This window comes from Triticum dicoccoides, chromosome 2B, assembly GCF_002162155.2.
Source record: "Triticum dicoccoides isolate Atlit2015 ecotype Zavitan chromosome 2B, WEW_v2.0, whole genome shotgun sequence".
NCBI classification, from domain to species: domain Eukaryota; kingdom Viridiplantae; phylum Streptophyta; class Magnoliopsida; order Poales; family Poaceae; genus Triticum; species Triticum dicoccoides.
In genome coordinates, this window is record NC_041383.1 from 732,815,109 (window position 1) to 732,828,528 (window position 13,420).

Sequence of the window (13,420 nt, forward strand, 5' to 3'; positions counted from 1 at the left end):
GATGGTGGCGGCGGCGGCGAAGACTTCTGGGCGACAGGGAGAGGAGGCGAGTGCGAGCCCGAGCCCGTGTGTGTTTGGGTCTTTTTTTTTTCTTTACAGAAAGCGAAACGTTACCCACTTAGAAATAGGACTGCGGGTCAAATTCTCAGAAACGGAAGGACTTTTTTAAAAAACGCAAACGACGTACGACCAGAAGCGATCGCTGATTTATTAGGTAAAAAGATATAGTCCGGGTGAGAGTTCATTCAGAAAGGGGACGGCGGCGGGAGTTTATGCTACAAACGCCAATGATCATGGCGTTTCTGCTTGGGCGGAAACGCCAACGTGCTTGACGTTTTCATGTGGGTCGGAAGCGCTAGCTAGCTTGGCGTTCGTATGTGGATCTAAAACGCGAGCTACTTCGGCGTTTTTGTATGGAGAAGAAACGCCACGGGCTGTGGCGTTGCTAAAAGGGTTAGATTGTGAAATACTTTTATGTCGAGTTTATTTTGTGACAAAGATTGTTAAAAATGTCAGAATAGTGATTTCGTCCAGAGTTATAGACCCCCATTCGTCTGATTGAAATTAAGCTTCCTACGATGTTTCAATGTTGAATTAACTACACTGTGTGCCATACGTGTGCTTTGCTCTATTATTTCAAACGACTACTTGTTTAATTGTTACTAGCATTTTACAGTCCTTAACAAGCTGTTTGGATTGGCTATTTATGTAACAGATTTTCACCAAGACAATTCTGGAGAAATTTGCATGGGCAATGGATGTCGACCCAGATTTCAGATTCTAAGGGCTGTCTGGCTGTCTGGTCAATCGGTACGTCCAGGACCATGTTTCTTTTAGAGAGTCCAGGAATTAGGATCGTGTTGGCCAATGGTCAGTGGCCACTCTGGTGGGACAAAGACTAGCTCGACCAGTAGAGTAGATTGTTAGTGTTCCATCCAGTAGAGATCGCTCTTTCTTGTACAAACAGTTTGAAATGTAATGTACATAAATTTATTGTTTCAGCGTGCATGGTTCTGTGTCGGCAGGTATGCATATTGTGTTTTCTGGCTTGTGTTTCTTGGCAGCGATTAAGCTTTGTACAACTTCTCTCTCGAAGCCGGCTTTCGTTTCGCTTTATAGACATAGCCATAAGGTCGATTGATAGTGTGTTGAGAAAACACTCTTACAAAGCCGTTCAAATAAAAAACTAGAAAAAAAACCCAACAACGCATAAGAAAAGCACAGCATGCCACCAAGCCAAAGCACATGAGTAGCGGAACTAATAACAACAACTGAGGTAGAGACCAAAAGTAAGCACGCCTCTCCATGAAGAAATCATCAGACTTTATTGCCGCACCCCCACCATTTGTAAATGAGAGGAGGCAAAACAAGCCACCAAACGCTAGTACCGGGGATGCAATGCATGACGATCCAAGCTTTGCTCGAAAATGCTGCCCGCACCACAACCAGAGGGAACCTGTATTCCCCGATGACGCCCCTAGGAGGGTAATGACACAGTGTGTCGATGCCACATCCGTCAGAACAGACCGAGTTTTCACTCGGAGCACGAACAAAGCGAGGGAGAACACCCACAAGGCCACAATAGTGCCCCTAGGAGGGACACTACACCCGTAGGCGCCGCCATTGCCGGCACCAAAGCACAGAGCTTCCAATTGGTATTCCATCACACCTCGTCGAAGGAACCTGGCTACCGAGCCCACCGCGATTGGATCCGACCCTTTAGATCAAGATCAAGGCTCGGCCAATGCAAGCGTTGACAACATTGCCATGGCCACCCTCCTAGGGGCACCGTTGAGGGCATAGCTCACCGTCGACCACCATCATGTCCCGACCAGATCTAGACCGAGAAGGGTGGCACCAACAATGGGCCCCTTTCTCCCTTTCTCAAGAAGATGCGTTATTCTTCGTGTATTTTTGAAATCTTCTTGTGAATGCAAAAACTCTCACATGGTAAATGTCTTGTGGTACTTAGTTGAAAATTGATGGTGTTGGTGGAGGAGGATGCCTCAAGGGACCTGCTCAAGGATCTTGGTAACATATGCAACCTCGGGTCCACAAGTGAAGGCGGCAGGTACCGCACAAACCATCTAGACTGAAACTTTGATGTCATCTTACTTTATATCAACTTTTTGATGCCATACTATGTTTGCTCTGGATTTGATCATAATTGTTTTTTTATCGAGAAACATTTTATCATAGTTGTATTTACCGAGAAATGTTTCCCCTTTCCCTCACTCAAAAATTCGAAAGGACTCGAATCTTGCATAGTATTTTTTTTGGCAATTTCAGTAATTTATTACTAATTCTAGTGTTTAGAAAAAAGATCTGTAGGCAATTAGAACTGGATCAATTAATATGGGTCGGAGGGAGTAATAAACCTACTGGTTCATCGTATCACTATGTGTATGCATTCAAGCCATTGAAATGTTTACTCTTAATGATTTGCTAGGTGACTGAACTCATCAAACTCTCTGTTCCCATTGTGCGTGGAATAATAATAGTATAGTTTGATTATTCAGGCAACAATTTCTTTACAACTGAAGATAGCCAAGGCACACATTAAGCACTAGTCTACCTGAACTACTCCACGAGCCACGACTAGCTCATCTGCCTCGTCGTCCTCCTCCACCTCGTCCCCGTACGCACCCATCCGGCCCGTCGCCATCAAACGCAATCCAAGCGAAGATGATTGATCCTGTCAAGGCGACGAAGGAAAAGCAAATATCCGGCCACCCCCTGTATATATATGGTCGTCAGTATACGCGCTCAACCGGCGACAAAATAATCACCCAAGAAAGAACCGAGCATAGCAATCACGAACTCACCCGTCGGCGCCGCCCTGCGGCCCATCGGTGAACATCGCCCGCTGCAGAATAATTATACCGGATGAGGGATTCAGATCGAGATTTACTTTACTACTGCTGAAAAAAAGAGACCAACAGACGAAGGTGCACTAGCTTACGTACCGCCCCGGCGGCGGAGTTGGCGGGCGCGGCGGAAGAGAGGCGGGAGGGCGGCCGGAGCGCGAGGCCGGCCTTTGACCGGAGCGCCGCCGCCATGGATCTGTCGCCGCGGGCGGTTCGCTGCAGACTCGAATTATGGGGCGCGGGGGTTTCGATCGAGAGGAATCCGACGAAGAAGCCAAATACGGGAAAAAAATTATACGAGACCAGGTCTCATATAAATCAGATGAGACCCGCCCTGATGGATGACATGTGACATTCACAAATCACAAAGCATCTAATCTCTCCCTTCCTGATTTCATGTGGGGGTGGGGTGGATGCTTTGTGATTTGTGAATGTCACGTGTCATCCATCAGGATGGGTCTCACCTGCTAATCCGTGAGACCTGGTCTCATAGAATTTTTTTCCAGACGTGCATCACGGCCGTTGCCATTGCATGCGGATCGGACCCACCAGACCCAGCGGAAAATTCCCATTTTCCAACCGGTATACGGATTGGATATTGTACAGTCCAATCATATCTGGTCATACCTTTTTTTTTCCGATAAACTTCTTCTCCTTTATTCATTCATAAGTAAAGTAGCATCGTTTACAAGTAAAGGGATAACCTCATCAGGGGCGTTATCCATCCAAATCCTCGGAGAAGAAAACCTAGCTAACCTTGCTAGTTCATGAGCTACTCGATTACGTTCCCTATTACAATGATCATAAATGATATGGAAAAAACCTAATGACATGAAATAACAGTCATCTATAATGGATGAAGCGACTGAAGAAGAGTAGCCTTGGCTCAACGCATTCACCACCTCCACGCTATCCGAATTCACTTCAATCTTACTACATCCGACGGTATTAGCAAGATTCAAACCAAACCTCACTGCAATTGCTTCTGTTGTGAACGAGTCGAAGCAAATCTCCATCTTTTCATTAGCAGCCGCTATAAATTTCCCCCTATGGTCCCGGATAACTGCTCCAAATGTTGCTGCGAGTGTGTCACTATCAAATCCCGCGTCAACATTTAATTTCACGTAACCATACTTTGGTTTCAACCAAGCATCTGAACGGACGTGAGCCTTTGGGCTGTAAGAGATGGTATAATTTGCTACTAAGCCTCTCACTGACATATTGATTTGATATGCGCTTTGAGTTTCTTCGTCATGTGTCAATTTTCGCCTTTCATACCACAAATACCAAGCCGTCGTTGCCATCGTTTCTCTGAACTTCGGCAAGCCCAACACTTGGATTTGTTGTTCTGGAAGGCACAGAAGATGTGCCAACACAAGCTCACCTGCCTTGTCAACTTTCAGTGCCTCTTTGATAACAAGCTCAAGACCGAGCATCTTCCACACGTCCATTGTCAATTTGCATTCGAACAACATATGTCTTATGTCATCAGGCCCCTGGTTACAGGCTGGGCAACTCGGATTTATTTTCAAGTGCTTATTAGCCAGGATAGATCGACAGGGAATAGCACTCTGGAGCGCGCACCACATAAATATTTTTATCTTTGCTGGGCAGACTAAGTTCCATACCGAGTCCCATGTATAAGATGGGTTTGAAGCTCCAGCCGTTGATTCCAACTTGTGCCCAAATTGAAATTCCCATTCTGTATGGTATGCAGATCGCACCGTGAAAGTCCCTGACTTTGTCATGTTCCATGCCAGGAAATCTGTCATCTCATGTAATGGTAGTGGAATAGCCAAAATCCTTCGAACATCCACTTGCCAGAACGTTTGGTTAACCAGCTGCTCATCCCAACTCCCTGTCACTGGATCAATGAGGTCAGAAACTTTAGAAAGAAGATTGCTACCCCTTGGTGAAATCACCTTTCTTGTTGGGCTATGAGGTATCCAGGGATCATCCCATATGCTAATTTTCTCATCTTCTTCGTACCTTTGAGTGTATCACGGTCCCAAATGAACATGTCATCCTTAACTGACTTGGTTCTGGACGCAAGCGAAGGACCGATCCCTGCCAGCTTCGCTCTTTCCCAAGCGCTTTTAACAATTTCATCAACTGTAGATTCACTCAACCATCTTGCTTCAAACCTTCTTTCACCTCTTTGCTTCTGTCCCATAACTGCGGAATAATATTCTGTATCTGGTCATACCTCGTACACCATGTCGGTCTTTACGAGATTTGTAATTTTATCTTTATGATATAAAATGAGACACGGATTACCATGTAAAAAAACACACCAGAACACCCCACCTGACCTACGTCGTACTCCAGCGGGCGTTTCAGATTAGTCAGACGAAGAAACGATCAAGAGGAATTCACCTGGCAAAACGGCTAGTGCGTCGTAAGGGGAGAATCTTTTAATAATCTTTAATGACCATGATCATATTTTGCTGCATCATCGAGATACACTATCACTCCCATTTTTGTGAAATTGTGAATAATTTATAAAAATCACGTACATTTTTAAACTTGTCAATATATCTGAAATCATGAACATTTTTATAGTTTTTCGAACATTTTCTAAAATCATGAAAAAAATTGAATTCATGAACATTTTGTACTATTTGCAAACATTTTATTTAAAAGGTGAACATTTTCTAAAATATTTTTCTTGAATAGGAGTACATTTCTAGAATTGATGAACATATTTTTGGAAATTGGTTTAGAAATTCATGAACATTTTTTGAAATGCATGATCATTTTTTGAATCCACAAACATTTATGAACTGAAAAACTATTTTGTACGTCACAAAAAGTTTTGTATTTTTAGGAAAATTTTCAATTCATGAACATTTTTTGAATTGGTGAAATTTTGTTCAATTTCCTTAATATTTGTTAATACATGAACTTTAAAAAAAAAATCATGAAACTTTTTTATTTTCCGAACACTTTTTGAATATGGAAACATTTTTAAAAATCATGAACATTTTCTAATCCACAAAATTTATGAATTATTAAACATTTTATTTAACAATTTTCTAATGCACATTTTTTTACGATTTTGTAATCCACAAACATTTATGAATTATTCAAAGATTTTCTAATTCAAATTTTATTTAAAAATTATTAAACATTTTCTAATCCACAAACATTTATGAATTATTCAAAGATTTTCTAATTCACATTTCATTTAAAAATCGTGAACATTTTCTAATCCAGAAAAATTTTCTAATTCAAATTTATAATTTATGTTTTTGATTCTCAAATTATTTAAAGTAGAAAAACAAAGATGGAAAAGAAAAAAGAAAAAAGAAAAGAAAATAGGCAGCTCATGCATGGGCCGGCCCAAACAGGCGCACTGTATCTTCTCCCAGTGCGTAGAGCTCAGTATAGAAGGTTCCTACTGTATGAGCCTATTTTTTATCACTTATAGATGGCATTGGTGGTTAATATTTTGCAACTTTGAGGGCAATTTCGGTGACGTACCGCCACAGGCAATAGCCCCTTTATTATTAGGTATAGATTGAAGCTAACCGATGAACTTCACTGCCTTCTCAGCATATAGATATTTCACCAATTTTGAATAATGGTACTGCAAACTAAGCACATAATGACTAGGTATTGCTAATTTCTTGTTGGGACTAGTATAACTGAAATTGGGCAAATTTTTATCAGCTTTTAGTACCATGAGGACCTATTCGAGAGCTAAATGGAATCATGAAGTGAAGATGTCTCTTAGTCAGCTCTTGAAAGATCATGATGTGTCTGCACACAACACATTGAGCAATGAAGCATGGAAGCATGGACAAGTAATACATTTCAACTGAATACCAAGTTCAGCTTGTCATTTGATGCTAGGCAAGTCAAGCAATAGGAGCAAGATTTGAAAAAAGCTTATCGAAGTGTCAAAGATTTGACAACTGAAAGTGGCTTTGGATGGGATAAACATAGAATGATGGTAGATGCACTAGCGAGTGTTTGGGCAGCAAGGGTGCCCTCCAATGGCAAGATAAGTCTTTCCATACTATGATGAATTGGCTTCACTCTATGAAGGTTAGTGAGATATTACTATTTGCATTTTTACATCATGCTTTAGTCATTTTTCTGATGGCACATTAATTCTTGAACATGACATATAGGTCATTATGCTCGTGGGATGGACTATTATGCAAGCAAGGAAAATAATGTGGTGAACTATGTTAACGAAGAGCCTAATTCTTATTAGTCGCCATCGCCTACTTTACAAGGTGCAAGTGAATCTGGTTTCCATTTTCCTATTGAAGGAGATAATTGGAATTTAAATGTGGATACTGCCCAACATTTATCAACACCTTTGCAACAATTGAAAACCACACCAAGCTCCACACATGCACCTACAGAGAAGCCTAGCCAAAAAAATAGAAGCGGGGTACCGGTAAACCTTTGGATGGATTTCACGAGCAATATCTAAAGTTCAAGTAGGAAGAAATAGACAGATTTGCAGCAATTGAGGAGAAGGAAGCAGCTATCTAGGAGAGAGAGAGAGAGAGAGAGAGAGAGAGAAAACAGGGGATCCCTACAACATTAACAAGTGCCTTACAACTTTTGAAGATTTAGAGGGACTACAATGGAGTGAAATTCTGATGGCATCAGATATCTTCAAAGCAAAGAATAACAGGGAAGTTTTCTTGTCATTTTCAACTAATGAACTATGATTGGCCTGGATTAAAATGGAGATTGCACGTAGCAACCCGGAATAGAACTAACATCTCGTGGCTTCATGTGGTGGTTAGCATATAGTTTGGTCATGTGGCGATTAGCATATATGTTGGTCATGTGGCGTGGTTAGCATATATATTTTGGTAGTTCGTGAAGTCCAGTATTTTGTATTCTCGAATATGTATCTGCACCTATGCTAAAGGGGTGGGATCAAAATTATATAATGAAGTAAAACTTTAATATCCAGTATATGGATGCTGATACAACTTGCAAGCCTTGTCACTATGTCTATCTTCTCTATGATACATACTGCTCCCACATATGATGTGCTATATTATCTCACATTTGATTTCCTGCTTCCCTTGAGTAGTTGAAAGGATGTATGTCAGCATGATAGTTATGGTCTCCATTTGGTACATCAACAATCGCTCCTGATCACAATATCCATGGTAGCGTCACTGGGGCAAGTCATATCTCCATTGTGTAGGTGTATGAAGTTATGTAGAACAACACAAGCAATGGTTATGTTGACCTATTTTTCTTTTGGACAATGTGAAGCAACTTTCAGTATAGGAAACCTCATTTTCCATACGCAGATAATTCTCTCAATATGATTCAGAAGTTGAGCATGTCGAAGATTAAATAGTTCCTTGCAATCTTGTGGCCTTTGATGAACTCTTCCTTGTTCTTTTAAATGATACATAGTACCGCAATATGGAGCAAGAAACTATGGTGTGTTTGCATAACCAACATCCATGAGATAAAATTTACCACCAGGCACTTCAAAACCATGATTAAGTGCATCATGTATAAATCTTGCATCTGAAGCTGATCCATCCCAACCAGGATGTGTATGCACAAATTTCAAAGAAAAATCGCAAGCAACCATAACATTCTGCGAGATTGTTTGCTTCATATTTCTGTATGGCTCTTGCTGACCCAACAAAAGCTTAATAGGGATGTGAGTACCGTCTATAGCACCAATACAGTTCTGCACAAAAACAAGACACATCCGTGTTAGAAATTTTTATCCATTTCATACCAAATTATGTTAAAATCAGAGTAGCTCAAGACTATACCTTAAAAAGGGGTAAAACTTTGGTTTGCTCAATACTGGATGTGGGCGTAGAGAAGGTGGACGTACATAGATAGCTGCGAGATTTGTGATTGCTTCAAGCACTCTTTTAAAATGTCGATGTATTGTATTTGGGCTATGCTGAAACCAATCTTGAAGTGTTTCATTGGTTACATTTTTTGCCACTCCATACAAAAATATAGCAACTTGCTCTTCTATTGAAAGATATGTTGTATCAGCTAGATACCCTTTCTCACATAATTTATTAATTAGTGCCTGAAAAATGGGAACTTCCATGCGGAAATTCCTTTTGCATAAACTTGCATGTCTTGTTAAAATCTCATGAACACGATAACCCCCTGTAAGCTTCGATGTGTGCATTGGTCTCCTACTAGAAGATGATTGTGATGTATCTCTTGAAGTAGGGAGAAAAAAATGTATGAACTCATCATCGCTCCCCGATCTAGGTTGGTAGCTTTAATACATGGAGTACAATTGTTAATAATTCAGTCTGGTGATGAAAAATCAATAGAAGAGAGTAAAAAAATCTCGACTTTTGCTGAGCTGAACAACGGAATTTTCTTGCGCAAGATGGACAAGTACTAACCTTGCTTCTCTAGCAAGTGACAACTTGTTGTGTTAGCTTTTTCAGTACGAAGCTTCTCCAGAAAATTACACAGATTGAAGAGAAGAACAAAAGAGCAGCCTGCAGCCTAGTGATGATTGATTTGTATACAAGAGTAGAAAGAGGAAGGAAATGGAGAAAAAGCGGCCATTTATGCACGTGAGCTAATGGCTAGTTGAGGCACCTAATGATAAAATGAGCTAATGACTAGTAGATTCATGTACTTTTCCTATCTAGTACAACCGAATGCTCTTTATTCCTATTCTAAGGATTTTGTTTTCCATAGGATAAAATTGGACTGAGCACCCTATTCCAATATATTTACTATGTGACATGCAATTCCTAAAAAATGAATTAGGCCTTAGAGCATCTCCAATAGAAGATGTAGATGCAAAAATAACTAACTTTTGCATCTTCGAGGCCCAAAAACGCACCTCCAATAGATGATGTAGATGCAAAAAAATTACATCACCGGCTCCAAGTGTTGTAAAATACAACACCTGGAGATGCAAATTTGTATCTCCACCTCCCAGATTACTTAAAAATGCGGTTGTGCGCCAACCGCCAATCATCGCTTCATTGTCACCCCCTCCCCCCGAGCGACTTCTTCCTCCCTCCTCCAGCCGCACTGCCGCCGTCCGTCAGCCCACCATACCACGCCGTTGTCACACCTTGCCAGATCTGGCCGCTCCACCACCTCCGTCGCCACACGCCTCGAATCGGGCAATTTTCCGCTGCTCCTCTGCCGCCGCTTGATGCACCACCGTCGCTGCCGCTCATCCTCCGTTGCCCAGCCCCCATCTGCATTTTTCCCTACCGCCACCGCAAGGTTCTAACCCTAGCCACGGTCGCACTCCCGTCACCGTCGTGCCACTACCTCCCTGCCGCCACATCCGGCTGCTCCACTTCCCCCGTCACTAGTTCTACCGCTGCTCCGTGACTACCCACCACCAAACCGAGTGAGTCACGCTGCATAGCCACCGCCCCTATTCGAACGCCGCGCAACCGCCACCATGCCACCGGAAGAAGGTCTTGAAGAGCAAGACGGGGTTCTTCGTAGTGCGGGCGAATCCGTCCAGCAACTTCGGCGTCAAGTTCTGCAACGACTGTCAACGGTGCTGGCTCGGCACGTACCCCACTGTCGATGAGGCCATGCGTGCGTATGATGTGGCAGCGTGATGTGTCGGGAGGCCGAGGATGGAGTCAACTTCCTGAAGATTGAGACCCATGCGGATGCGGAGTTCCTCGTGCCATAGAATTTCCAGATGGACGAGATGACGAAGAAATAAGAAGCCAACCATTCGAGTTGCCGGCCCCTCGACGATGCTGGGGGTGAAGAACGGGGTGAAGAATGAGGACGAGGCCGACCCCTTGATGGTGTTCCCCGTCAAGTCTGACTCATTTGACTGGGGTGACTCGGAGGAGGATGACGAGGGGTGCGACGACCCCAACAAGGATGAGTTCTGGAAGCAGTTGAAGTGCTCCGATGATGAGTATTTTCATCTTCGATGTAGTTCAAGTACTTGTTTGAACTAGTAGTAGTCGTTGGAGTGGTAGTATATTGATGGATGTAGTAGTTTGAACTATGTTTTTATTAGAACTATGTTTAATTATGTTTTAGTTAGAACTATGTTTAGTTATGTTTCAGATGAAGTAGTAGTTGAACTTGCTATGTTTAAGTTATGTTTGAAATGAAGTAGTAGTTCAACTAGTTTTACATCTTCAAATATATCATCTGTTGGAGTAGGACACCAAATATACATCATATGTTCTAGTTGGCTCTTTTATGGAGACCTAAAACATACTTTTTGATGATGTAATTATACAAAACCCACTTTTACATCTCCAAATTTTCATCATCTATTGGAGATACTCTAATTTTTCCCTTTCTCTCTCTTTCCTCTCATTTATTCTTTTACTTATTAGGAGCAAGTGTAGAGGCTGACTCTAATAGTTCGTGTGCTGCTTCAAAAATTTGGTGGAATTATATAGACACAATTGTACTTGTCAATTTATCTCTCTTGAATTCTCATCATAGCTACAATTATTTTCAGGGTAACCAGTTGAAAGAACACGTGGTGCCCCCATGTGTGGTTTTTGTAATTGATGACAATCTCTATGGACTAATGGGTTCCTTGAGTTATATTTGAAGGTTTTGTCCATAGGAATTTCTTGAAGTGCATGTGTTGGTTTCAAGGAGTTTATGAGTTGACCAAGGTGCTATTAAGGAATTATCCAAAGATTGGTCATGTGAGTGTTGAGCTTATTGCAAGCATGTCTTGAAGAAGAAGATTGTGTGATCATTCATGTTTACCTTCAAGACATCATCCAAATGAAGAGAGTTGGAGAGATTCAAGGTTTATCAAGACTAATTCAAGAGTAAATCAAGTTGATCAACTCACAAAGCGTAGAAGATGTACCGAGAGGGATCAAGTGATCCCATGGTATGGTAAGCATTGTCTATTATGCGTTGTGTACTAACCCGTGGTATTCGTGAGAGTTCTTTGTGGGGTTAGGTTGCGGTGTGCAAGTTCAAGTGGAGCATCACGAAGATATCATGCTTGAAGCTTGCCGTCCATTGTGGCGACAATGGACTTGTGAAGATGTGTCGAAGAGTGGCTCACCCATAGTGGAGTATGAGGGAGCAATCAGCTAGTCTTCATCGAGCCAACGGAATCAAGAAAGGTGGTCCAACTTGAGGGAGTCAAGATTGTCATCATCTAGCTCAAGTGGACTACTTGCAAGGCAAATGTTTGCCCTTGATAGGTTTTCTATTTTACCGGTCTCAGGGTGGTAGTTGGGAGACCGGGTTATAGAATCGATTGCCGTACTATCAAGGGGGGCTCTCGATGAGTACACTACTGCAGGACGCTGCTAACGCGACACTATGATCAGGGACCCTTCGACAAAACTATGTGCGATGCAATAATCGCAAATGGTGGTGTAAAAAACCCGTCAAAAAAGGTGCCAAACGTTTGTGATGAAGGATGCATCAAACACGGTTCAGATTTTTGTTGCGTGTGCGATTCAGGGCATACGGTTCAGTTCAATTAACTGTTTGCAATGAGGAGGAACAAAACAAATGAGCTGCCAGATGAAGGCGTGTGCGATGTATAGCATATGGTTCACTCTGATGAATTGTTTGTGATGAGGCGGAACAACATAAACAGGCAGCCAGATGAAGGTGTGTGCGATATATGGCATATAGTTCAGTCGGATGAACTGTTTGCGTTGGGCCAAGAGAACAGAAACGGTTCAACTTAACAAGATGTGTGTGATACGCGGCAAATAGGTCTGTAATGAGAAATGTGCGGGAAGACCGATAACAACACAGATGATTCCTGTTAACAAGCCGTGTGTGTTGTGAGCAAACGATTGCTGGTATACAATTGTCAGTGATTGATGAAATCATCACCGACGTGTTCCATTGTTTAGTCCGTGTGCGATCTGATTTGCTCTGTCTACAGAGCATCAACATATATATACTTAAAAAGACAGCATTGCATAACCAAATTAAGCATACAATTACACAAGTGGCTACACACATAACATTTTCACACACCAAAGTAAGCAATTAAATGCATACTAAACTAGGAGAAACGAGGATCTAATCATCTACTTCTTGTTGCGACGACGCTTGCCATTGCTCTGCTTCTGGCTGGATCCCTGGCCGTTTTGGGGAAGGAGGCACTTCCTCATGTCAACGATCCGCCTGTACATGTCGTAGCACGTGTACGCCTCCTTGTCCGCGTACATGATGTGAGCTTTGTCGAGTTTCGCCATCCAGGTCGAGTGCCAGGCACACTTGTCCTTGTTGCAGGAATCTTTCATGTCTTCGTAGTATGGGTCGATGATGGCCTCGGTGAGGTGAACTAGTGAGTCCTTCTCATGCTCCTTGATGCCCCAGATCTTGTATTGGCCCTGGATGTCAACAAGATTCTGGCAGGCGATGCCCGAATTCTTGAGCACCTTGACATCGTTGGTGATGTCCAGCATAGTGAACATGTAGTGGGGGCTGTTGACAAACCTGGCGAAACGCTCACAAGGCCTTGTGGCCAGGTAGTAGTGGTAGACGAGGACGTGGTTGCGCACGCACATATGGGTGGCAACGACCTTGGGACGAGACCCGACATGCGTGTGGGTGTACTCGAGGTTGAA

The 13,420-nt window shown here is 42.4% G+C and overlaps 1 protein-coding gene across 1 annotated transcript in view; it reads left to right on the forward strand.

The window, feature by feature from the left end:
• LOC119368516 (DNA topoisomerase 1 beta-like) overlaps positions 1-784 on the forward strand; it is a 24,229-nt gene extending 23,445 nt beyond the window's left edge. The window contains exon 15 of the mRNA XM_037633755.1: positions 716-784. Within this exon, the coding sequence (XP_037489652.1) occupies positions 716-784 (69 nt within the window). The remainder of the gene's footprint in view (positions 1-715) is intronic.
• The last annotated feature ends 12,636 nt before the right edge of the window (positions 785-13,420 follow it).